This window comes from Eptatretus burgeri, chromosome 1 (genome assembly GCF_056783735.1).
Source record: "Eptatretus burgeri isolate ZD-2024b chromosome 1, Ebu_testis_v1, whole genome shotgun sequence".
NCBI classification, from domain to species: domain Eukaryota; kingdom Metazoa; phylum Chordata; class Myxini; order Myxiniformes; family Myxinidae; genus Eptatretus; species Eptatretus burgeri.
This window is the reverse complement of record NC_140961.1, coordinates 132,123,222-132,150,365: the sequence shown is the minus strand read 5'-3', so window position 1 is coordinate 132,150,365 and position 27,144 is coordinate 132,123,222. Positions and strand designations below refer to the sequence as shown.

The 27,144-nt window shown below is 45.5% G+C and overlaps 1 protein-coding gene across 6 annotated transcripts in view; it reads left to right on the top strand.

Annotated features, from left to right (window-relative positions):
• HBS1L (HBS1 like translational GTPase) overlaps window positions 1–23,909 on the top strand; it is a 63,910-nt gene extending 40,001 nt beyond the window's left edge. For all 6 annotated transcript variants that reach the window (XM_085898331.1, XM_085898316.1, XM_085898308.1 and 3 more), the window contains 7 exons: window positions 14,986–15,054; window positions 15,210–15,314; window positions 15,728–15,818; window positions 16,171–16,279; window positions 16,434–16,534; window positions 16,700–16,844; window positions 23,254–23,909. In XM_085898331.1, the coding sequence (XP_085754457.1) occupies window positions 14,986–15,054; window positions 15,210–15,314; window positions 15,728–15,818; window positions 16,171–16,279; window positions 16,434–16,534; window positions 16,700–16,844; window positions 23,254–23,262 (629 nt within the window). In that variant the 3' untranslated portion in view covers window positions 23,263–23,909. The remainder of the gene's footprint in view (window positions 1–14,985; window positions 15,055–15,209; window positions 15,315–15,727; window positions 15,819–16,170; window positions 16,280–16,433; window positions 16,535–16,699; window positions 16,845–23,253) is intronic.
• The last annotated feature ends 3,235 nt before the right edge of the window (window positions 23,910–27,144 follow it).

The following is a 27,144-nucleotide window of genomic DNA, read 5'->3' as shown; positions in this document are numbered from 1 at the left end:
TGGTTCCAATTTGACATCAACTTTTCATTAATGACACTTCCTGCATGATTGGGTCAACACTACCAACACTAATGTTCACTCTTGAAGTGATGTGATGAACGTTCTTTGGTCACGTTCAGTCAAAATTAGGTTGCATTGATTGATGCGTTCAGACGTCACCACATGGTTTATTCTGCACACTTGGACGTCCATTATTTAAATGATTTGTACTGGTCAAGTGCATGTTTCTTTGACAATCGATCATCACCTCGCTGTGTGGCCAATCATGTGTAAATTCTGACACATCTGATGGTTTCCTTCAGTTCAGCAATTTGATTGGAATTCTCTTCTTCTGTTCCACCTGTGGTGTAGTCATGCCCGCGGGGAGGGGCATGATGATGATGCATGATGGGCGTGATGGTTGGAGGAGTGGCCGTGGGGGTCGGCGAGGGATATGAGGTGTGCACGCCGTCTGAGGCGTCGTAGTAATACTGGAGTCGGCCGGCTCGTGAGTGTACCGCGTACGGAATAAAGGAGAGCCGCGGGCACAGTACGCCCTGGCTCGCACTCGTGCAACACAGCCCGGCTCGACTGTTCCTCCGCTTCGTGTCTGCCTGCTAAGCATCTCCCAATTCAGTACAGTACAGTTGGCGACGAGGACCTTCGAATCGACGTGTGTAAGGGCGGCAAATGACCCGTGCGGTTCCAGGCTACGGAGCCAAAGGTCTCGCCGGCGCGAACATGGCAGAGGGTCGGTGCATGGCAAACGTACGCGTGCCCGCCTTCGTCGGAATCGACTTCGGCCACGTCGAGTGGGCAACGTTCGTTCATTTGGTTCATTTTCTTGTTCGTTTTGTCGAGGATACGCATTTCGGCTCGAACGCGGCGTTGGACGTCGCACAAGCTCTGGAGAATATCCGAGGTCTCGATGGTCGGGACACAGCAGATGGTCTAGGGGTCATCGCGATGGGCCAGGCACGCACGGCCATGCGCACGGTCTGCGGCGCGGGTCGTGGGCGAGCGTGGCAATGCAATCACTCGGACGGCGGTCTGGGCTCTCGAGGTCGTCTACGGTGTGTGGGCCGAGGGTCATCGCCCATTGTTACGGTCATAGATGGCGGTGTGCGAGGCGATCCTTCCGTCCCGCGTCGAACCCTGCTTGCGATTGATCCGGAAATGACAAGATCAGTGGCAGGGGGGGGGGGGAAGTGAGCGAGGCACGGACCGGGTGTCGAGTTGAGTCCACTCGTGCTGGCCGCGCATCGCATTCGGCTGTGCCGTGCAAATTCACGGCAGAGGAGCATCCGGCACGGTTCAGAGATCATTTTATTTCTGGTCTGCGAGCAGCCATTGACATTGTCTGCGAGCAGCCATTGACCGACATCACATTCGACTCGGCGATCGTGACTGTTTCATCTATCGAGCAGACACCGGTGACCGCGCAAGTCCGCGCGATGGCTCAAGTGCCGCAGGGTGCTCGCACGCCTTGCGGTGCGGGACGAGAGCGCGCACCGCAGCACGGTCGCACCGGGAGCGAAGGGGCACCGCAGCACGGTCGCACCGGGAGCGAAGGGGCACCGCAGCACGATCGCACCGGGAGCGAAGGGGCACCGCAGCACGATCGCACCGGGAGCGAAGGGGCACCGCAGCAGGACCCCAGTGACCTGGAGATCAGCCTGCAGCCGGGGCATGATGATGCCGGCGAGCCGAAGCAGGAGCCGGGCTCGGCGAGCCGGACCCTTTTGGGTCGGAACGGGTTCCGGTTCGTGCCTCCAGATGTGCCAGTGCTCTCTTCGAGACCTTCGTCGAATACCGAGGGCGAGGCGCTGGCGGCGGGGGCCGCGTCGATGCAGCGGGAGCCACCGTTCGTTGCTGCCTGCGGCGATGATGTGCGCTCCAGGAGCGGCGAGAGCCATATCAGCTTTCGCGATGAGTTCCCGCGCTTCGTTCGCGATGAGTTCCCGCGCTTCGGCAGGGTTCGTGAGGCAAGGCGCATCGGTGTGGTTCAGGCAGCTTCAACAGGTGGCGGTGGGCCCGTGGCGTTAAAGGGAGTCGCGAGTCGCAGCATCAAGTCGACAACCAAGAAGCGGACTCGTGATGTGGGTTGTGGGTTGTTGTTCATGGCATATGTGTTTTTCCTTGCTCTAGTGATGCAGTTTAACGTTGTTGAAATAAATGCCAGCAGTTCTCATATAAAAGTGGATGTGGCGGAGATCAGTCAATGGGAGTTGGATTATGGTCAATGTGATGTGGGGGCGAATAAAGAAGGTTTGTTAGCCTCCAGTTGCTCCAGGCCGCAGGTAATTGCTTTGTCATGTGCTGGGATTTTATCAAAAAAGCGCGCTGTACGGAAAAATGAATTTACGATGCTTTGAATGTTATTCCTATTGATTTATAACGAGCTTATGGTTGAAGTGGGGTTTAAATGGAATTACTACTGTCTAACTGCCGTGTGGGTCTCGGAGATCGACTCGGGGCCGGGACTCGTGCGCTGGTCGGCGTTACCCCCACCTCTGCTTTCAGCGAGGTCAGACGTGCCTGGCGCCTGGTGCGTGGCTCTCTGGGTGCGCTCAAGGCCGTTTTGGCCATGCGGTGGAATCTTAACTGATTATGGTGCATGAAGGTTGGGGAGTGTTTGTTGCTTCCGGCAAAGGGGTGCTGTTCAGCGCCCCCACAAAGTCGGTTGGGTCTGGCGGTGGCGCCGCGGGTTCCAGACAGCGGGGGTCCGGCCTCGAAAGGTTTATCTGTTTCAGGTCTGCCTGGGGGCGGGTTTGCTGAGTCGTGCTGCTGTGCTTCTCCAGTAGCTCGCTTCCACGCATTATATGATGTGATGTGCTATTATACTTTGTTATTTTCATTTTATTTCCATGATTATTATACGAAATCCTTCGTGTTCTGCATGCTTCTTATAATACTGATCATTTAATAATCATACTTTTAGGAGGGAGGAGTGTGGTGTAGTCATGCCCGCGGGGAGGGGCATGATGATGATGCATGATGGGCGTGATGGTTGGAGGAGTGGCCGTGGGGGTCGGCGAGGGATATGAGGTGTGCACGCCGTCTGAGGCGTCGTAGTAATACTGGAGTCGGCCGGCTCGTGAGTGTACCGCGTACGGAATAAAGGAGAGCCGCGGGCACAGTACGCCCTGGCTCGCACTCGTGCAACACAGCCCGGCTCGACTGTTCCTCCGCTTCGTGTCTGCCTGCTAAGCATCTCCCAATTCAGTACAGTACACCACCCTTTTTATCCCACAATCTTGCTTTTGGTATGGAAGGAGTTAAAGGTCCCCTGACATGCCAAAGTACATAAATTTCATTTATATATGTCCTTGAGGAGTTTTTCATCATGATTTCAGATCTGACAATGTTTTTTTTCACAATACTCATTCTGTAAAATGTAAAATTAAAAAAACAAACGTCTTCGGGAACGCCCCTAAAAATTCTCCTGAAAGGGGCGTAACACACATGACGTCATATACAGGATGACAAAGGCTGCACGTTAATTACTCAGGTTGGTGGACTACGTGATTCTATTGGCTTTCTGTGTGTTTCCACATTCGATTGGTCGACTCAATCGCTTCGTTCATTTCTGCTTTAAAAAAATCGAACATTTGGTTTTGAATAATGGATGGCATGGACTTTCATTTGTCTGGTAACGACAGTGAGTGTGAGAGAAATGAAGGATTTTGGTCTGAATCACATAGAGAATTGTCGGATAGCGTAGTCGCGGGAGGTGAAGTTCAGGCAGCTGGAAATGAAGTACGGCCTTAGTAGTTCGAGCCCGAAGCAGGACAAGCAGAGGAAAATGGCGATGAAATTCCCAGAGTTAATTACGATCGGGAGGGCATCGAAGGAAGACTCGGAAATAACTACTGGTTAGACTAAATCCTATTCGTAATTCAAAAATGTAAATTCGACTTGCATACTGCTCGATATCAGAAATATTTTAGTGAGGTGACGTGAACAGCGCAGCGCAGCGGACATGTTTCTCTGTGGCGAATTAATCACAAACAAGGCCAGCCCATGTCATCAGCCGTGTCTCTCCGTGCATAAAACGAAGCAACCTCGCTGTCCGGATACGATGAAAACTTGTGTGCAGAACACACCTTGCGACACAATTGTCTCGAGTAGTCCGATAAATCTGACGTTCTGTTGCATTTTTTATTTATTTTATTCCTACTATCGTCATGTAGCACCTGTAGAAAACAATGAAGAAAAGAGAATAATAAAATAAAGCTACAGCACGTCAGATTTATCAGCTGAGTCGGACGGACGACGGATTTATCGGACTAGTCTAGACTCTGAGATCTCGTGTTGACAAGTAACTTGTATTAGCATCCACACAATGTATAATTCGATGCGTAAGAGTCCCGAGGATATGAGGCCGTGTAATAGGACAGATACATTTGTCTTTCATAGTTGTGCAAACATTTTTTTCCCTTTTCTTTTATTGCAGCATTTTGGCTTGTGGTGGTGGTCGTATGGCAGCTTAGCTGCCGGGGAAGCTATCATTTCTTGAAGCGCGACTGTGTCGCTGATGCAGTGCCCCTCTACCAGTACACACACTGGAACTGGTACTCATTTCGCCGACCTCGGAAGGATGACAGGCTGAGTCAACCCCCTGGTGTATTAATTCAGCGGCCGACGGGGCTTGAACTCAGGACCCTAGGATCCCAAGCCGCCACCTTAACCACTGAGCCAACACCAGGCTAGCATTTTGGCTAAATGTTAATGAATAGCATGCCAATGGAAGCAGTACCTTCACTTTAGATGTCCATATTCTCCGACGATTATCATCTTTCGGGAATACATGAAGGCTTACACCGTCTTTGCTTGTATTGCTGCATCCTGCTGCGATACATCTTGCAGGCATTTTCGAAAGTACGGTTAAAACTCTTTAAAACTTTTGCAAAACAATCGCTGGAATTAAGACGATCACAGAGATTGCACTAACATATGCAAAATGCATTTGTAGGTACTGTATAAGGCACGTGACATCTCGACTCGAGTCAATCCACTCTGTGCGAGCTACTGTATGTGACGTCACGCAGAGATTCGCTGAATTCCATTTTTTAAGGGGCGGGGCATAGCAAGTTGTGTCTAGCTCCAGAAATGATCGAAATATTGCTATAATTATCCCATTTTTGATTAAAAAAAAAAAACATGGGTGATTTCTTCACAAGGAAGATCAAGTTAATTTATAAATAACAACTTTATTTTGCATGTCAGGGGACCTTTAAGTCTGTCTCAGATCCTTGGTTAGAGTCCAAGTCTCAAATCTGTAGAGCAAGACTGGAAGCACCAAGGACCTGAAGACTCGGACTTTCGTCGTCCGGCATAGATACTGACGGTGCCACTCTCCATGGTCCAGTAAATCCATGACTCCCCAGGCCCGACCCAGACGTCTATTATCATGTGGCTCAGAGCTAGTGGAGATGTGAATATCACTGTCAAGGTAAGTGAATCCCTCCTTGACCTCAACATCCTCACAACAAACAGGTACAGACAGCATATCAGCATCCAAGATGTCATTGAAAGCCTAGATCTTAGTTTTGACACATGAAACCTGTAATCCCAGTGGCTCCTCGTCATTCAGCTCCTCAAGGGCCCCAAAAGGATATCCAGCATCTCCGCAAAGATGACTGCATTGTCTGTGAAATCAAGGTCAGAGATCTTCACATGGCCAAATGATGCACTGCATCTTGATCTCTCTGACATCCTCCTCAAAATCCAGTCCAAATAAGTGTCAGGGTTGTGTACCGGACCCCATACTTTTCAGCAAACTCCAGTCACAACTGGAAATACGTCAGTGATGGAAGCACCACACCGCACAGCACTCTCAGTACCAGAGTACAGTTCAGACATCAGGTTGATCAGTTTTGGTGGCACCCCACGAAGACCAAGAATCCTCCAGAGGGCATCCCAATTCACTGAATCAAATGCTTTGTGGAGATCAATAGAGGCTGCAAGCAACCCCTGCGGAAACTTGTCTGCATTCGGTGAGGACCCGAAGAGCAAAGATAGTCAATTGTTGACCTCTTTTTGGTGTAAAGCATGACGTCTCTGGGCACTGGTGCTCAAGCAGATGCTGGCGAACCCTCTCAAGTATTATCTGAGCAAAGATCTTGCCCGACACTGAGAGCTTCGTCACCCCTCGGTAGCTGTTGCAGTCCTGGCAGTCACTCTTTCCTTTCCAGAGAGGGACAACAACGCCCCTTTTCCAGTCAGTTGGGATTATGCCTATTCCATCCAGAGCACAGAACTGTGTGCAACGACACGAGTTCAGCATATCCGCAAGCCTTGAGAAGTTCAGCATGGATGCCACAGATCCCAGGAGCTTTACCCCATTTAAAACGCTTCACTGCAGCCTGTGTTTCCACAAACGAAGGTGGATCACAGTTGATTGGAGGGTCAGCACTAGGAATAGTAACACCTGTGACATCTAACTCAACAGCTGCTGGGTCAGCCTGGTCCAGCTGCTCAAAGTAACTGGCCCAGTGGGCCTTCAATTTGGACTTTTCTGTCAAGAGTCCACCATCCCTCCACTCTAACTGAAGTACACCGAAGGACGGACTTGGAGGAACGCAATGCACAAATTACCCAGAAAGCAGGACCACAGATGATGCTCTACCCCATCAGATTCCTCGCACTTTGGCCTCTGTCTGCACTCAGCACACTTACAGTTTTACAACTCGACTCCCTGAGCAACACAGCTTGGCCATTTAGCCTGGCCCTGTGATTCTGGGCAATGGTATCCAGTGTCCCTTGAGAGACAGTTCCTCTTCGCCCTATGGTAAGTTCCAAGACATCCACTGGCAACATCAAGGATGGTAGGCTTGAAGGCATGCCACAACTCTTCAGGATTCCCTAAAGCAGCCAGACTCCCCCCCCTCCCCCAAATCCCCACCCAGCCTGTTTGAAAACTCAACCACCCTCTCATCCTTGAGATTGCCATCATCCAGCCAAGGCTGGAATGGTACCATTCTCCCAGATTGAAGCTGAAACTTCAGAGTTGCTACAAGTCTGTGGTCGGTATCAAGGAACTAAGCACTCTGGTAGACTCTGCAGTTCTGAATCGTCCTCCACCAACTATCAACGAGCACATGGTCACTCTCCTTTGCCGCAACACCATCGTTGAATACCAAGTCCAGCGATGATCCTTTAGGTGCTGAAACCATGAACCAGCCACCATAATTCCATGACGTCTTGCAAAACCAAGACCTATGGGGACCAACACATGTCTCATAACTATCCCTTTCAGTGCCAGTTGATGTAATGAAATCTCCCAAGATGAGAAGAGTATGTTGCCTGGGGCACTGATCAACAACAGACTCAAGCGTGGCAAAGAAGGCGTCCTTCACGGTGAGATCACTCTCCTCATTAGGAGCATAAACAGAGACCAGGGAAATTACACCTAACCAATGACGAATTCTTAGTCTCATAATATGCTCGTTGACCAGTGTTACCTCAATTATCATTGGAGTCAGCTTATTGGATACAGCTGCAGCAACTCCTTGGGTATGGTAACCATCAGTGACCAGACCAGTAGTAGGTGTAACCACCCACCATGATCTCACCACTATCTGGTCTCTGAACCTCAGAGAGTGCTGCAATACTGATGTTCAAACGCTTGAGCTCAGATGATAACAGACAGGTGATCATCCTCTCTTAGGGATAGGACATTGCAGGCACCCACCCAAAGGGACCTCCTCAGGTTAACCCAATGAGACCGCCGTCTGGTGGACGATACCTCAGCACCACCCTGCAACACACCACCGCAATCTGACCCAGGAAGTTTATTGTGCTTTTTCTCCTATCAAGGGATGGGGGTCCTGGAGGCTTTGTTACAATCCCATCATCCGGTGAGCTTCTCTGAGAAGGGCAGCAGCACATGAGGTACTCACACGGAGTGGGTTTTCGTTTTCAGTTTTCTTTGCGTTTCTGGGTTTTATGGAATGATGTGTTTATGGTGGCAGGATGGCAAGTCCTGCCCCCAATCTCCTCGGAAAATGTAACCCAACTGCAGGAGGACATCCTCAGACACAGTTGGGCACCAGATATGATTGGCCATTGGCTCACAAGGAGCTCCTCCACCCTTTGTCAAGTTTTGTTTTTAATCCTGCTGAGTGTCCATCTCCATACACCCTCCTCACCAGGAAACCTGGTGGGGGAGACTGTTTATTCACCGACAACCTGACCATGAAACGGGTTAGTACAGGTTTACATGGTACCTGTGGCAAGTCGCAGATCTGATCTGGCCTGGCCTGATAACGGTGTTTGGGTCAAATGGGTTAGGAATATTCTCCTCCTGCTTTCAGGGTAAGGGATTGTGATGGAAAATGAGCCCGATTCTCCGACGAAAAGTCCCACGTGGTTGTCGCCTCTCCTAACCAAACTTCGACTGCTTGGCTTCACGTGCCGACCTCGTTTCAGACTGATAGCGGATATGTGAAAGGCGAGTCTCTGGCACCTCAAAAACCACAATACTCTGGGTAGGAGGGGATCACTAGCCTTGGATGGTAACCCTTCAAACTTCCTTACTCAGAGTACACAGCACCCTAGTTAGATGATAATCTTAAGCCTTGATGAAGGCAACCTATCTTGTAGAAGGTCATTATAACTAAACCCGCTATATTGAATGCGATAGGTGAGCATCCTTACCGTCAATAATATGTTTGGCATCCACTGCAGCTGACCTGTATCCAAATGTCCTGACTCTGTCTTGCCTTTGGTTCTACCACAGGTAGGGCTGAGGGGTGGCTTGAATAATTGAGAGTAGTTGAATTGCTCCTTATCCTGTGCCTCGGCATACACACTGAATACTTTCGTGTGATGGTCGTTTTCTGTGGCATCGAGCTTAATATAAGTCTGGCAGCTATGAAAGTGACCAAGCAACCCTATTTAGAGATGGTCTGCTTCCTCCAATCAGGGGAATGCCCAAGAAAATGTGGGATAAAAAGCCTTACTCCACTCTACAAAACTAAAACCAAAAATATATGATCACAACAAATGACGACATTGGACATGAAAACGATCACTACAAAAACTGCCCTGATTCATCTTTATTACTGAAATCTATATTATCATGCGAACTATGTTGTCTGTCCGTGTGTTTGTGTGTTCGCATGATTGGTTGTCTCCCGTTTCTGGCGGCCGCTTCCTGGACTGCGTTTGAAAAGCTCCACACGCAGGCAAAGCTCAACATTCAACTGGAAGAAGAGCATTATACCGAACGAGATACATTTAAACGCATAAATACATCATGAATCGCAGTTTGTTTAACAGTGCGTTGAGACAACCTGAGTAGATAGGATGGCCTTGAGGTACGTGCATTTGCTTTTAAGTTGTCCAGCCTGTGTTCAAACCTCAGCCCAGCTATAAACTGTCATGCCGGTGTTTCACAGACTGGATTAATAGTCGATGTGTTCATCGTCTCTCAGATGGATTTTAAATTGGGTGTCCAGTCTACCGACATTATTTGGTGGATGTTGAAGATCCCCATGGTGTCCTTCATGAAGAGTGGCTGATCAATACTATGTGTGTTGCTGGTACGTATTGTTACGGCTGTGGAAATTTGCATTACACCATGAAGGGCCCGTAGGTGAGATATCTCTAAGTACATGTGTAGTTAGCCCAAACCCGTTGTATAGAGGGAATTTATGTGATTCATCCGGGCTGCGACGCTTTGAGATAGCCGTTTTTCTGTTCTATCTTTATTTTGAACCAACCACGTCTCAACCGCCATCACACAACAACCACCTTAACCACCACGCCAGCCATCGTCACCAACTACAACAACAACAACACCAACAGCCACGACCTTTACCTTCACAACTCATATCCCGCAAACATCGCATCACTGCCATTCACAACGGCACCATAACCATCAATCACCACCGAAAACCCTCCACCACCTTCACCTCTCTCCTACGGCCATTCCCGCACCACCTGTGAACACTGAGCGCCGGGCTGTCTCGGGCCCGTTCGGCGATTGGTGCCGAACGCACTGAGCCGCGAGCGCAAATAGCGGCCTTTCCGAGGGAAAAACCGGATCAAGAACGCTACACGCCCACTTTTCCTCCGTCCAATTAGCAAGCGCGGGGCGGCTTGGCCCCGCCTCCAGGCGCGTCTGTGTGAAATCGATATATGCAAATTCTCGGATCAGGCGAAGTTCACGCCCCTTTCCTCCGACCAATGGGCGAGCGTGGCTCCACCCCCGAGGTCATCCTGATCCAGATATTTGCATATTAGCTGCTCCTGCCAACCTATAAGAAGGCGAGCGCAAGGCGAATGAAGTCAGTCGAGTCGGGTGGCGAAGTCATCGGTGTGTCATCGAGTTGGGTTCTGGAGTCGGCTGAGAAGAGTTGCGGGAAGAGGCAAAGGAGCTTGGGTCCAAGGCGAGAAGGATGGCAGTCGGCGACGAGGTCGCGGTGTGGGATCGCTCGTCGCGGGACCCAAGCCAGCCAGCCATTCTCCTCCCCCAGGGCATCAACAATTCCCCCTTTCCCCCGCGCTGAGATAGTGCAAAAAGGGGGCCCTGTTCCCACCCCACTCCAAACGTCGTGCCAACGAAACCCGCCAAGGAGCATGGAGTCGGGGCACAGCCACGCGGCCACATCTGCGGCTCGCCCGCCAACGCGTCACGAGGACGCGGGTAGGACCCCCACCCCCCCCCCGGTCTCGCGGACCTGGCCGCTCCTCCAGGTCATGCGCACAATTGGCCTACAGGCTTGTCTGCCCCCTTGTCTATGAGGGTGGCTTCTTTCCTTTGCTTTTGAGTAAATGTGTGTTGGCGCCGTCTGTAAAGTAGAACTGTATAAGTGTTGCCGTGTGAGCGCGTAGTCGGTAGTAACTCTGCGTCATTGTTGCTTTTGTTTTGGTTGCTATATGTACATTGTGTGAACTGTTTTCCGTTTCGCTTCGTCTTTTCTTTATTAACCCTCCATCCTGCTTCACGTAAAGGGTTCGTAATGGGTGCAAAACGCCCCGGTAAATAATCTGAACCGTCGAGGTCGACGATAACACCGCTCGGTTATCCCGATAGTACGGAATGGGCCGCCCAAGCGGCTCGTGTCCGGAGTCGACCTGCGGCGAGGTACGATCGCCCGTTTTCCCATCCGCGTGGGTACTTAGGTAGGTCGAGTTTGGCGAACAACCCTATCCTACGCGGGTGGCCGATTGGCACGATTGTGGTGAGGTCGAAAGGCCCACCCATGACTGGCTCCGGGCGATAGTTCTGGGGGGTCACGACTGAATTGTCCGTTCGGTGGGCGATGCGGTCGCGATTCGAGTGACGTGGCCGTCCGCACGCCAGCGGGTGCGAATTAGCAACAATATATTTTGCTGGGAAACATTGTAGCACGATAACCTGGGAAACTGGCATCAACTAAACCTGATCCTGCTCCACAAAAAGAGACCTGCAAGATGTTATTCATGTCAGCTCAATGGATAGGGCTGACTGTGACATAGATCGCACCCTTGTTGGAACCAAACTGCACTTTCACTCCCAAACACTTCTTTATTCCAAGCCTAAATGTCTACCTCAGGCAAATATGATCACACATGAGTGATTTAGATCTGATCAGTCACACTTCCAGCAGCTATTGCAGGAATGATCAGCAGACTCAACAATCTCAGGTGCTGATGATCTGAATGTTGCTTGGAACAAGCTTAAAAAAACAAAAAAACATCCACTTTGTTTGTCTCCATAGATGCCTTCAGTCTGAAAGAGTCTCCTGATTGGTTTGCAACACATACAGACAAGCATGAACCACAAATCAAAGCCAAGTGAAATGCCAGATCAAGACTGATCAAAACTCTCAATGAAACCAACAAAGCTTGGAATAGAAAGGTGTGACAAGCTGTTCAAGAAGTTGCAAAAATCAATACTGGTGAAGTCTCAGTGAATGCACACAGCAGTTGACTGAAAGTCTACGTGGTATGTAAAGAGGCATTCGTGAAGCTCTTGGCCTATCAGTAATCAAGACAGCCCCACTGAAAGTAAAAGATGGTGCTCTTCTCACAGAATATAAAGACCAACCTGACTGCTGGGCACTGTTCTGTCAATAACATTTCACGGAGGATGCTACCATCTGCACCAAAGCTCTATCTCACCTACCCCAACCAACTTCCACTACTTCAACTCTATGAGGAACCATAGTTGTAGGACACCATCTCCACAATTAAAAATGTAGTTTGGGAATGCCACTGGCTCAGACCAAATTACACCTGAAATCGTCAAAATATCTCTGCTTAGTGTTGCTGTGAAGGTTCTAGCTCATGTTCTCCTTCAGTCTTGTCACTCTTGCCGAGCATTTCTACCCTGAGAATCAGTGTGGTTTTAATATTGGATGCTCTGCCTTGGACGTGGTTTTTGCATTGAGACGACTACAGGAAAAATCCAGAGAACAAAAAATGTCATGTTCATGTTGCCTTCATCGATGTGCAAAAGGAATTTGATACGGTAATACAGAAGTGGAATTTTCCAGCTACTTTCTAAGATTGGCAGTCCTCCCACTATTCTTCAACTCATTCAAAGATTCCATGATATGGAAGCATCAGTTCAGCTTGGTGGAGAATCGTCAACAAGTTTTCCGATTAGAACAAGTCTTAAGAAAGGCTGTGTGCCCCCACTGTGGCATTTTGTTTGTGCTCTTACACCATGCCTTGGCAACAATCCCTCTGGTGCACTGATTGAATCCCAAACTAATGGTGGCCTCACAAACTTATCTCTCTTTAGAGCCAAAGTCATAGTTCTCCATTCTGCATATGATCTTCAACAGCTGTGTACCAAATTCTCTGATGCTTGCGAGGACTATGCTGTCATTTATTATCATCAAGAAGACTGCAAACACGTCACAACCACAGATCTACATGAACAATCATCTGCTTGACACAGTGAACTATTTTCGCTACCTGGGCTCAAATATGTCCCACGATGAGTCCCTCTCCTAAAATTGACAGCAGGATTGGAAATGCAGCCACAACCTTTGGGTGACTGAGGAATAAACACTTGGCATTGCCACCAAAGATAACTGTAAACCCAGCCTGTGTACAAAGTACTTTGCTCTCTGGCTGTGAATACTGAACAACATGTGCAAAATAAAAAAAGTGTCTCGATACCTTCCACCTCCTCTGCCTCAGAATAATTATTAGTATCGCCTGGAATAATAAAGTTTCAAGTACCCAGATCCTGCAGCGTACTAAAATGTACACTATCTCCACCGTTGTACAGTATCGCAGACTCTGATAGGTGTACCACGTCCTTCGGATGGTAGACTCCAGAATCCCAACGTCCATTCTCTTTGGTCAGCTAAAAGGTCACTCTCACCCCTGTCAGCAGAGCCAAGCTCAGATAGAAGGGTAATACAAAGACCGATCTTGCTGGTTTTAACAACTTGCATCAAGAATCGGAGCTCAATGCACAAAATTGGAATGCTTGGAAATGCAGCCCTGAGGAATGTTGCTGCCCTGGCAGAACAACAGCCTCTGGAAACCTACGATCAACAAAAGAAGGAAAGGAGAAATGCTGCACAGAACCCAACAACTTCTATCTGCATGAACCGATCAAGTTTGCTCTCAAGTATTCAGAGCTCTCATCGGCCTGATTAGTCAGTGTGAAATATATATATATATATATATATATATATATATAGACAATTCATTGTTCCTGCTTTTATACTTCTGATTCAATGATGGAACAAATTGTTTATTGTATTTGATGAAGTTACTTGTTGAGGTGAGAGTGTTTATTCTAAAAGTTGTTGAGTAAAAAGATGGCCAGTTATCCTCATATTTGGTCACTGGCTTTGACACAAATACAAATTTTTATTTTGGACCACAGGCATCAAAAAGCTCTGTATATCGAGCAAATAGAGCACCTCACCGCAATAAGAGCATTTAAATTGCATCAGTTGTGGCAATAAATGTGAATTGTTGCTCCCAGCTTGCTGTCTCATTGACAGAAGAGGCTATTTGAATATTTGCCACCTCCATCCCTACCCCGTTTAGAATTCTGTGCGGGCACGGGCAACTTGCTCATAATATTGCAATTAGACTTTCATCCAAATGGAAAGATCATGAGCATTTGGGAGATTTCTGGTTACTTCCTGATATTGGACCATCGAGCATGAACGAGCAATTTCTCGCAACTTCTGGTTATTACTATTAGCTTGTAGAGGAAGGGGCTTTCTCAAGTGTTCTTGGACTGAGTAAATAAATGGTAAATCAGAGTGAGAGTAGACGGTAAAGCAAAGGCAGTCATCAGTTGCTCTGCTGTGTACAGTGCTGGTGCCACTGTTTGTCCATCCATCCATTGGGACCATACTCTGTGCAGAGTGTTGGTGCTGCCTCAGCAATCTCCTTGGCTATTGGGCACAATCCTTCCGAGGTCGCCACTCCAACACAGGATACCAGCAAGCTGGCATTCAGTTTTTGCCGACCCTGGAAGGATGACAGGCAGGCAACCCCACCTGGCATTAATTCAACTGCCAAGTGGGATTTGAACCGAGGATTCAAGCCCACCCCCATAACCATCGAGTCAACACCAGGCATATGTTTATTGCTTGTGTTTTATCCCTTAAATTCACACAAGTTTGGAGTCTACCCACCTGCCAGTTGGACGTTGGTCCATAAAAGAACTTTGGGTTTTGTGACGGTCGGTCGCTAGTTCAGCCCATATTCGAACCATTGTCTGGCTTGTGCTGGAATTGCAGCGGTTTATTGTAACTCGTAATACCCGCTCCCTCTGGGAGCTAAATGTGGTATTGGTGAATGGCTTGTGCTGTGCCACATGTGTGGGTAAAATCTTTTCAGTCTTCTCTCCCATCTTGGTGGTGGGGGTGGGAGGGATTCATTTTGTTCCCATGACCCGACCCTGGGTAACCTGAGCAGGTATGTAAAAGTTGAGAAAATTGCCCAAGCAGTGTTTGAGTCTCCAAGGCTCAGACATACGTACAGATAGAGAATTGCCAAATTTTCATACGATTCTTATTTTTTGTCTTTCAGATGTATTCAAATCTCCAAATCGCTCTATCGACAAACCCTATCGGTTGTGCGTGTCTGACGTCTTTAAAGGTGAGAGTTGACTGTTGTCTCCAGCCACGGTATGACCGTTATTGCTTTGACTGTTAAAGTTTGCATCTTTTTTTCAGATGTGTTTACCGACTAATCAGAATGGTTTTTGTGTGAGCATGTGAAACGGTGTTTTGCAAATTGTTCCACCTGTTCAGAACAGGGCTCAGGGTTCTGTGTATCTGGAAAAATTGAAGCCGGGTACATGCAGCTTGGAGACCGCCTCCTGGTCATGCCGGCCAATGAGATTTGTGTCGTGAAAGGTGAGGGAATGTTCCTTTAACATTTGCATTATCTTCGGTTCTACCCCAGCCCTACAGTCTCTACAAAACGTCATTGGTATTTAGTTTTACCTTGATAGCTGTGTACTACAGCACGTGTGGTAAAACATGTTGACTGGACCTAGTGCTTCATCGTTTGTCATGAGCAAACCAGAACAACAGTTCACAGTTTCCCCAGGAATGTTGGACGAGCATTCCCGTTAACATCTGACCCTTGAGGAAGCAACTCTATAATAATGATGCTCTTAATGTTCATGTAGTAAGATGTGTGAGCTCTGTGTTGGTAGTTTTAGATTCAACCTGATCTGTTGTTGTACCTCTTGTGGAAAGAAACATTTTTCCTGTTGAACAGTACAGCACTGAAACCTGTCTTTTGCCCTTTTTCTTTGCATTAGTCATCTCGTTACATGACGAGGCGCAAGATTGGGCTGCAGCTGGAGACCACGTGACACTGACTGTCACCGGAATGGACATCACCAAAGTGACGTAAGAATGGCGGGTGCTTTCTGATGATTGGGTCGATTCGCTGAAGTTTTACTGTTGGTTCTTCTGTGATCCCCAGCGGGTGCATCAATGGAGAGGGTTAGGTATGCGTCTTAGTCCATTTCTGTAGTGTGGTCCTCCTTTCACCAATTGTTGACTCGAAAATGGAAAACGCTCAAATGCAACGACTTGATATTTATCGTGCACGTATTGTTTAGTAGATACACACAGTGTGAGCACAGCCTTTCAGATTGACATGGACCACTTCGTGAACAGATCGGTTTCAGAATGACGATGTCTCTTTTTTTCATCGTTCACGGAACGTTTCTCACAAATGCTGTGTTTTTATTACCAGTACGGGCAGTGTGTTGTGCGCCATGAATAGCCCTGTGAAAGTTTGCACAAGGTTGCTTGCGAGGATCCTCTTGTTCAACATCGATGTGCCCGTCACGAAGGGTTTTCCAGTAAGTGTCTGTGTGAGACTATCGGTTTGAAACCTTGTTAAATGCTTTCTTTGTTTTGTTTTATTTCTGGTTTTTTTTTTTTATTTGATTGTGCACTGTGATTGAGGTGTTTCTTCCTTGTGCCTCCCTCACCACCACCCACCCATACCTATAGTTACTGTTGCATTACCAGACTGTCAGCGAGCCGGCCATGATAAAGCACCTCGTTGGGATAGTGAACAAAAGTAACGGAGAGATCGTGAAACGCAAACCCAAGTGAGTTTTGTTTTTGGGGAAACGTACCCTGCAGAAGGTCTTGAAGTGCTGCGCGGTGCAAGTCCGGTCTGTGACTCGGACCTCCGTTTGATAGTGGACCCCGATTGACTCAAACCTTGACGACTCTTCGCGCATTGTAGTGAAACGTGCAAATATGCGTTGCAGGTGCTTGCTGAAAGGGCAGAACGCCATCGTGGAGTTGCAGACTCAGCGTCCCATTTGCATTGAACTCTACAAGGATTTCCGTGAGCTCGGCCGCTTCATGCTCCGCTATGGGGGCTTGACCGTTGCTGCTGGTGTCGTCACCGAGGTGCGTCTTGACATTTAGTGTTCAGAGTGTGGAAGTTTGGGTGAGTGTTTTTGTTTTTGAGGAATCGGGAAGAAAAGTTATTGCGATTGAACGATGGAGGTGCTTTTAGCTTGAGAAGTCGGCCGAAAGCTGTTCTCGGTGTTTTACCATGTTTGTTTGAAAATATGGTTTGCTTCATGAAAATAACCCCCCCCCCTCTAAAATGTATCCCTGTTACATTATCAGTCTCTGCTCACATCCGAGACCTTTGATATTTATCACCGAACCAAATGTAGTCTGTTCGGTTGTGTCATTTCATGAAAATCATGTTTGACATTTTTTTTTTTCAATGTTGTCTTCATAGTATGGTGGCAATCTTGGATTTCATTAGAAACTCACCACACATCAATTAGTTATTTCACATTTTATTTTATTATTCCTGTAATGATAAAGAGATGATAGTCCCATGAGATAGAAATTTGTTGAAAAAGTCTTTCAATGCGAATTAAACCTTTTTTGGGGTAATTTTCATGATTAATAAATCCAAAATGGCCATCAGTTTGTTAACCTCCGCCATCTTCGAAGATGGATGGAGGTTACTGTTTTCACTCCTTTCTGTTTGTTACTTACAAAATCTAAAGATTTCGTAAGTATATTGATGACTTCCGTTTCTGTTTGTTTGTTACTTACGAAATCTAAAGATTTCGTAAGTATATTGATGACTTCCGTTTCTGTTTGTTTGTTTGTTTGTTTGTAGGCACGATAACTCGAGAACGGAAGAAGCTGCCAATGTCAAATTACACCATGTGATTCAGGAGGGTGATGGCTAGTGCTGATTAGATTTTGGTCAAAATCGGTCAAAGGTCAAGGTCACGGTGAGATCAAATATTCAATTTTTGATGGTTTGGTACAGATAACTCGAGAACAGAAGAAGCTACCAATGTCAAATTACACCACGTGATTCAGGAGGCTGATGGCTAGTGCTGATTCGATTTTGGTCAAAATCGGTCAAAGGTCAAGGTCACAGTGAGGTCAAACATCCAAAACATTCAATTTTTGATGGTTTGGTACAGAATCATCGTAGAAACTTCTGGTTTGCGTCGCTACCTTCTCCAGAGACAGCTTTTATTCAACAAAGTCAGAACGTCAAGTTGACGATTTCGTAAGTACCAGTTTCTGACTGCTTGTTTGTTTGTTTGTTTGTTTGTTTGTTTGTATGAGTGTTTGTATGTTTGTTTGTTTGTTTGTATGATTGTTTGTATGTTTGTTTGTTTGTTACTTACGAAATCTAAAGATTTCGGAAGTATATTGATAATTTCCGTTTCTGTTTATTTGTTTGTTTGTTTGTTTGTAGGCACGATAACTCAAGAGCGGAAGACGCTACCAATGTCAAATTACACCACGTGATTCAGGAGGGTGATGGCTAGTGCTGATTAGATTTTGGTCAAAATCGGTCAAAGGTCAAGGTCACAGTGAGGTCAAACATAATTCCGTAAATTCATGTGGCAAAATGGAGTATTTTTGCTTCGCTCGACGTTACGAGTTCGTTTTAACTTCAATTTTAATTTCGTCTTCGGTTTTTGCGATCGCTTAGGACGCTTAAAACTCGGTTGTCGAAATTCTGGAACAGCAATGAATAACTGATATATATAATAAATAATAAGTCTTTTATCAGATTCTTCTGAAAAGTAATACACCTATTATCTGGCATATCCTGCTGGTACTGAATCACTTTTTTAAAAATAAAAACAAAAAAATGGAATTTTTATAAGAAATCTAGTTTTTGTCTGGGATTCATTATCTGCAAACCACAGTGTAAAATCGTAGACCACAATGAATTCAGAATTCAAGCTCCCCTTGGGCTTCTGACTGATTCATGCTTTTATTAGACAAGGTCAGAGGTCAAGTTGACGATTTCGTAAGTACCAGTCTATGACTGCTTGTTTGTTTGTTTGTTTGTTTGTGAACAGTATTATGGAAAAACTCCTCGCCGGATTTCGACGAAACTTGGTGTGGGGGGGGGGTTAGGCATGGTCCAAGGATCATGCCATTCAATTTTGGACTTGGTCCCCCCCCCCCCCAAAAAAAATTTGTTGGAGAAAATTTTTTTTTTTTTTTGCATTCTACATGTTTTAAGTGATTTCCAACCCCCCCCCCCCCAAAAAAAAAAGTTGGAGAAAAGAACTATAACTCTGTCAGCACTGTTGACATCATATTTAATGAATAAGATATAAGGTTCACTTGAGTGACCCAGCAGTATTGGCGGCGGAGGTTTTGCACTCTCCCGAGTTCTCCCTCTCTAGTTATTTTCAGTGTTTATTCCATTTATTTATGCAGGAACCACACAAATTAATTTGGATAATATGTATTGAGTTACTATTAATGTTTTCTAGTTCAATATATTCCTTAAATTGTCCAAAATCATTATCGCACAACAAAACACTGCTTTGAACACAGTGGTCCACATACACAATTACACTAATCCTCATCCAAACTGTCAGACTCGTCAGTAGCCGTGTCAGGTTTGTTGCAACACTTATCACCATCCCCCTCACAAGAACAGAGTTCAGTGCAGGTGATGTCATTGTCTTTGCATAAACACCTTCTGGCACACGTACTACTTCGACAGTTATACCTAACCAGTTGCATCACAGAATAAGGGGCCAAATTGTATGCTGTCAGGACTGGGACCCATCCAAGTACTTCATGTTTTGACCAGCCCAATGTTGATGGATCTAACCGAACCGGGTTTGATGTCAATGACTGACTCCACATATGGCACTGCAGATGAGCTCATTTAATGTGCTCTGCTACTGCACCCAAAGTTGGTGGTAACCTTTCAACTCATTGCTTTGACTTCAGACTTCTAAAACAATTTCAGCGAATATCCATCTCTGTGATCTGTTCAGTCTTCGAGCTGAATCGTGAACAGATCAGCTTCTCACCACCTGTTCTCACCTGTTTTGTTGGTCATACTCCAATGCCGAGACCTGCAAGAGCTCTCAGCATTTCATCAGACGCCTTTGTGAAAACTTTCCACCATGCCGCTTTGCTCTTGCCATGCATCCTTCCAGTGGTGTCACAGCCGCTAATGGCGTGGAAACCCCTCAGAGCTGCTATTCATCTGGCATCAAAAGCATGATTTGTTGGTTGAAGGGCTGCATACTTTTTTGTTCCCCATCCATATTCATGATTAGCTTCGTATCATAGCCAAGATTTGGTGGCATTGATAATGCCAAGACCAAGACATCAGTATCTGGGGAGTATTCGTGAACCTTCGTCCCAACTCTGTGCAGTTTCGCAGCTGCAAATATCATGAGAGTGTCTGCCTCTTCGTGTGAGTGTTCCATGATGTCTAAATCATTTGCACCTCTGCTATCTTTACCCTCACGTGTGACAGTGATCACATTGGTGTATTCAGACATGGTGATGACTTTGTTTGCCAGGTATATTGTCAATTGATCTTTGGTTTCGGTACTGCTGAGGAATGCCTGCATATCTCTGGCTGTGCAATCATCAACTTTGTAGTCCATGATATGAGACGATTTGCCACCTGTCCTACGACTTTGTGTTGTTGCTTTGAATGAATTTTTGACAGAGTAATCGTCAAAAAACACGCACACGGATTCATAGGTCAATCCTTTGCGGTCAATGGCTTGAACAAAGTAAGATGCCAAGTCGTTACCGTTCTTTACGGCATCTTTGAATAGTATCTGCTCATTGACGACAGCCATACTATCAACTAGAGCAGTTTGATCTGGCACATTTGAAGGCAATGGATCAACCATTTCTGAGTCACTATCTGCGTCCATCTGATGAATGAGCCCATGATCCAGTTGTGACTAATCTGTGCATGGATGTAGTAGACCTCCAGCTTGCATGAGTACATTGTTTGTTGTAGAAAGTTCATACACACCAACTACCTCTTTCAGGTAAACATCACGGGAAGATCGTGATATGACGAGAAGGCGAGCCAACATCGATGCAGATTCCTTCATCACAATTTCTTGTTTTCCATGTTTTGATCTTACCTCCTTTCCAGCTGATGTCCACGTTTGTACTTTGACCTTCTTCATCTTGTCCCATAGATTTCCATGTTCTTTTATTCTGTCATTAACAAACTTTTCATCTGCTTCCTTCCCTCTAGCTTCTGCATTCAGGATATTCTCAGAGATGTCCTGAGGAATTACCATATTGTTTGTAATGTTGATCAGTTTATCTCTCATTTTATTCTCCAACAGATCGCCATCAAAGGGATTATTTCGGATGATGACATCTTTGAGGCGATGAATATTCCTTTCTTGTCGATCCAATTTCGACTCGCTGAAATCATAATGATGGGATCTTTCTGCCACGCTGACAGAGCATCTGAAGGAGCCATCAGTTCAGCAGAGTTGACACGCCACTGATCATTTCCAGAGGTCTCTACAATGTGAGCAATTGTTTTGCCAACATTATGACTTCGGCAGACATGAAGTTGATCCTTGACAAATCTTGATCCCTGGTTTAAAAAAAAAAAAGCATTCAGTTCTCTTAAATGGTGATTTCCGAGATCTGGTGAATGGCTCCTCTGCAGAAATTGTTTCAGCAGGCGACCCATGCCGTGACTTTGCTGGCCGTCCTTTCCTTTTCCGAAGCAGACCAGTATCTTCATTGGTGAGAGCCCTGATATGACGCTCTACTGATCGTTTGATATGTAATGCACTTGTACAGTCAGCGTAACATGCTTTGTGCCACAAAATGTTATTATCCTTCAGGTCTGTTCGAGAGGGGCCCTGAAGCCAATCGTTGATGACGGCAAACTCATTCTCGCCATATCCTGCTCTTTCGTTAACAACATTTAGCAGTTTATTTATGTTATCATCCTTGGGCTTGGTAATCACATTCTCAAGGCTCACACCCTGGCAGGTGATACAGCGTGAATAGTCCGTTTCCCGTGTAGCTCGTTTGGTGCGTATATCTGCTTTCTCAGCATGCATGATCTAGAAGAAAAAAAACAAAAAAACGTGTTCTCTGGGTTTAGTATGGTGAAATGAGAAATTACATGCAGGTACATAAAACACTGATACAAATACAAAATTAAATAACCTGTTCAACATGGAATACAACAATGTATAATAAAATATATACTACAGTACAATATATAATATAAAATACCAATACGACAGCACAATATACCTACCAATAGGTTGTTTGTAGGTTTTTTATGCCCATTTTATCATAAAAAGGCCAGTCTAAATTCATAAAATCGATCCTTCCTATGTATTTATCAGATAAACATACGAAGATAAACTTTATCCAATCTGAAATTTCCTAAGAAAAATTTTCAATCCAGTTCTAAATTGATAAATTTATTATATCGGTAAAATTTCACGCTAATTTTGGTCCAATTTTAAGACGGCTGCCATACCATGAAGATGGCCGAGGAAAAATTGTCAAACAGGTTTTTTTTTTTTAATTATAGGTTCAGAACAATAAAATAAACTACATTTGCAAAAATCTATCTGAAATTTTCACGCCAGTCAGATTTGTGACATAACCGAACAGACTAACGGACCAAATCGATGTTTCTATCTTTAGTCAGGTGTGATTGAATCTTAAGGGTGTGGGGGAGGGGGGCTCGGAGCTTGGTGGATTCGAGACTTCGACGAGCTGCTGCAAAACTTTGGAAGTATTCCCTGTCCACCAGCCTGGTGGTATTTTGGAATTAAGAAGAAGAAGAAAAATCCATCACAAGAATTGAACACTATTTCTTATCTCGTGCTTTCCGTTCAAAAGCACAATCCCAAAGCCGTTGACAACGAAGGAAGGGATAAGAAAGGTAAAATGAAAGGGAGACCTTTTAATATGTTTGGATTGAAAGTGTAATCCATGAGACTGTGTGTAATAGTGGGTAGGTTTTTGATTTCTGTCTGACATACCCAAGTATGCCATCGTTCCTTGAAATGAGCCATTTGTCTGACACCAGTGGCACCAATACCCTTTGTAATTGCAGGCCATTCATTCAGGTAGGCATAATGATCGATCAGAGCTTGGTCCCCCTCTTCAAAACGTTCAACCCATTGATTTGTCTTTAATACCTGTTGGCTTGTTGGAGTTGCCTTCTGAACCCCTGGCTCATGGTGTGAGTGAACCCCGATTCAAATCCTGCATCCTGTGGCCACTAATGTTCCAATTTATTTAAAAGCACACTGATGTCTACTTGTGTCTTTGTGCTTCATGTGATGATGGCAAACTCCTCCATGAGTGTTAGATCACCAAAAAGGTCCACCTACCCCACCATGCAGGTGATTATATTATACCCTTCCACTGGTAAGCATCTGTTAACGTATGTCTGGCCTGATCATTTGTGCTGTCAGAGCTGCTTTTCAGTCACTGCACCTTTCGCACATCCTTTGGAAGTTTTACTTTCACCTTCTTTTTGTTGCAGATTAAGTAAAACATTTGGCCCTTTGCTGCAACAGCTTACTCAGCATGGCAAGGGGCCTGGCTTGCATCGATGCCCGAGGGTTACAACCTACAAATGGGAGACGCCGAGTGGACTTGACTTCCGATTGTGACCACTTAATGGCAGCACCTTTTCATCGAAACTGTTCAAAGTAAACGAAGACCCATCGTGTTCCTTGTTGACCATTTTGAGAAATTTAAAGAGATTCAGCATTTGATTCACACATTGTGGATCATTTGGAAGGTGGTTCACGACCAGGTAGTGACTGCACACTTCTTGATGATCTGCCAACATTGCTCACACTCTGCTTTCTACACAAATAAGGGTATGAGTCTCTCTTAAGGATGTGGATAGAAAGCCACGTACCCAGCAATAGTTGGGGAGAAACTCGTAAAAAAAAAAAAAAGGAAGCAAACTGCTGCCCACTGATTGAAAAACATGCTCCACAATAAAGTAAGCAGCATTTACATTTTGAGATTAAATGAAAACAATGAATTTGGGAAAAATGGTAATATATTGTAATTTCTAAGCAGTTTCGCCTTTGGTGGCACAAATGGCTGTTAGCTTTTGGGCATCAAGAGATGCAATGACCCTCGTCCCAAAGGTGGCTGTCACTCCAATAAAAGCAGGATTACAAATGGGCTTTTGTGACTTATTGTAATCTGTGTCGACCATTGGTCCATATACATACGTTGTATTATTGTGGAGTAATAAGTGGAGCTGCTCCGCCTCTCATTTGACAGTATACTCAACACACATTATCATTTCCCAGATAAAAAAAGTAAGACCAGCACCAAGATCATTGTTGTTCGACTTTGCCTTTTCTCTTCTTATTCACGGCAATCATTTCTGGACTGGTGCAGGCTCAACAGGAAGTACTGCATCCCAGAAAAGCTGCTCCCCCAAAAATGGCGATGAAAAGTAAGATATAAGCTTGAAAAACACAAGTCAGCACCTCCGCCTACTGCCGCAAGCCTCTGGGTATTATCTCTCACCTATGAACAGCAGTTTGTGATCCCCTAAGAGTGTGGCTCCAATCATGGAGAGCTTGGCTGCACCTTCTTGATTTTTAGCCTCCATTTCACTCCAAAATTGCACCACATTGATAAATTATTTTTTTATTAATAAGCATAAGAGACCCGGAACTAAAGAACAGATGAAGCAGTGATAAGTATCACCATGGATCAACAGTGGAGAGTAAATAATTAAGAGAAGTAAGATAGAGACATTGGGAGATGGAATTAATCGGGGAAGAAGGATCTGACCTGATTTTAGTGGAATGCGAGGAAATGTGTGATGAACTGTAGACACGGGCCCTGATGATGGAGTTCCGCAGTGGGTACCCAAGCGCCATGCTGCTGAGACCCCAGCAATATTTCATCACCCAAACTCAACCTCGTAATCCCTCTCACCCTTCCTCGAAATCTCAAACTCGACAGTGCTTCCATGACTACCTCACCGGCTCATAGCTCGATATGTCTGAATCTCTCGTCAGCACTTATTAAATCCACTCTCGCTATGCTCTACCTCTAGTCACCATTACAATAGGCCCACCATTCAGTCATCTGGCTCAAAGAGGTCATTTGAAAACAACCCATAGAGCGTTTTCATGCGAACACCTGATCACATGTCCTGGGATACCCCGAGAGACCTCGGCCAACGTTTAGCACTATTTAAGTGGACAAGTGTGCAAGAGTTTAAAAAACGAAACGACAAAATAAAATACCATCTGCGAGCCATCTAACACATACAATTATAGATATTGGGCTATGCAGTGTGTGTTTGTGTGTCGTAAAATATGACATAACATTCCTTTGCCAACTCCTCTCGCCCCCCCCTCACTTTCCTCTCTCTTTTTCTGCCCCCTCCTCCCTCTCGCACACTCCCCCCCCCTTCCTCACGCCCTCCCTCCCAAAGTGTATAGCAATGTGTGGTGAGGCGTCGCTCTCCCCCACCCTCTTCCTTGCCCCGTCATATCAATCTCTGTCTCTGTCTGTCTCTCCTTATTCCTATCAGCGAAGTGACGGGTGGTATTCGCTAGTATATAATATTTCTGTCTTTAAATCCTCATCACCAAATATGTCATACTCGGAATTTTTGCCCGTCTCTTTGCTGACGGATTTAATCAAGAGACAACATGATGTACTTCACAATCATTCTGCTCCATTCACCCTATCATTTGCCCGAGCTCATCTTCCATCTGCTTGGAAGTCAGCAAACATTGCCTTCGTGAGCCAACCTTGCTGTTTTTATATGACTTGAGCAAACGATCACTTCCACTTTGTTGCGCAGCTCAGTGTTGGATGCTTTTGTTTGAATGTCAGCTTAAAATGAGTGAAATTAAACATTTTGAAGATTTCGAATTACAGTCATGCGCCACTTAACGACGGGGTTACGTTCTGAGAAACGCGTCGTGAAGCGACGTCGTCGTTGTGCGAACATCATTTTTTTTTTTCGTTTTCAAACATCGTACTTCCACAAACCGAGACACCGAGGCTATATAGTGTAGCTTATTGCTCCTCGGATACAAACCTGTACAGCATGTTACTGTACTGAATATTGTCGGCAATTGTAACACACATCCAAGAGAGACGGAAGACACGTTTGTTTTACATTTGTGCAGTTCATGACGGCCATAATTTACAAATGAAGAAACGAGCACCTGTCAATTGTGACATATTTTCGGAACAGTGCGATTGTTTTAACAACATAAAAAGCTTCACTAAAAATAAATGTGTTTTAATGTCGACTGTAACAACGATTTATTCGCGGAATTCTTCAATTCAAAGGTAATTTACTTGCGAGAAGGTAAACGTGCAAACATTGGTTCAGTTTGAAAGCCGATTTCCTTGAATCCCGATTGAGCACGATCATGTTTTTTTCGCGATGACATTTTATGGACCTCAACGATCGCATTATAACAGGGCCACACTGTCGTTTATTATCATTATGAGGTATTATGTACTGCACAGCGTACATAATTGTATGTGCTGTTTTTATACGAGGCTACATCACTCGGCGATAGGAATTTTCAGTGCCTTTTTTTTTCAGAGCTGGCAGATCCGTCGTATATGTGATCCGTCGTTGCCCGGAACGTCGTTAAGCGGCGCATGACTGTATTGTCACTCAGATTTCAGCATCAGCATAATGTATGTTATCAAATTTTTAAACTTTCTTTACAATACAAGATGATTTGAAATATCGGCTACCACAGGGTGGTGCTATACGGTACGTATTTACATAAGGAGAATTTGGGTCTTCCCCCCACCAAGAACCCCCTCCCCCAGATATGCTACTCAGACAGAAACCATACTTGAAGTACCCTTTGGCAACATGCAAAATTTGGTTTGATTTGGTCTAGTCGTTCACTTTTATAGAAAAGATTTATTTCCTTAAATGGGAACCCATACACAATCTATTTATTGATTTATCTTTTTTTCTGAAAACGATTGAGAATCATTAATTGGTCTAATTTGAAGGTTAAAATATATATATATATATATTGAATTATTTTGCCAATCTCAAAATGTCAAAGCCCTAAAGGGTCGATTTTTCAATTTTGCCAGTGACGTCGCACTTTGAAGCCATCTTGATCTGGACAGCTAATTGAGAAAAAGTGCGTCGAGCTCTGATTTGAATACTGATTCCACCGTCATTAGCAACAATGATGGTTCTCAGAATGTTGAAACTGTTTCATACTTTTCCCGGACGCCATTTGTGTCCGTGCCGTGACCCATCGTCGTGTCCGTGCCATATCCCACCGTAATGTCCGTGAGGTGTTTATGTCCCTCCCCAGTGAATTAGGGATTTTGGAGGTGGGGGGGATGGTGAAAGTGGGGAACCCTGGAAATTTTAGCGTCCAAGGTCAAATGG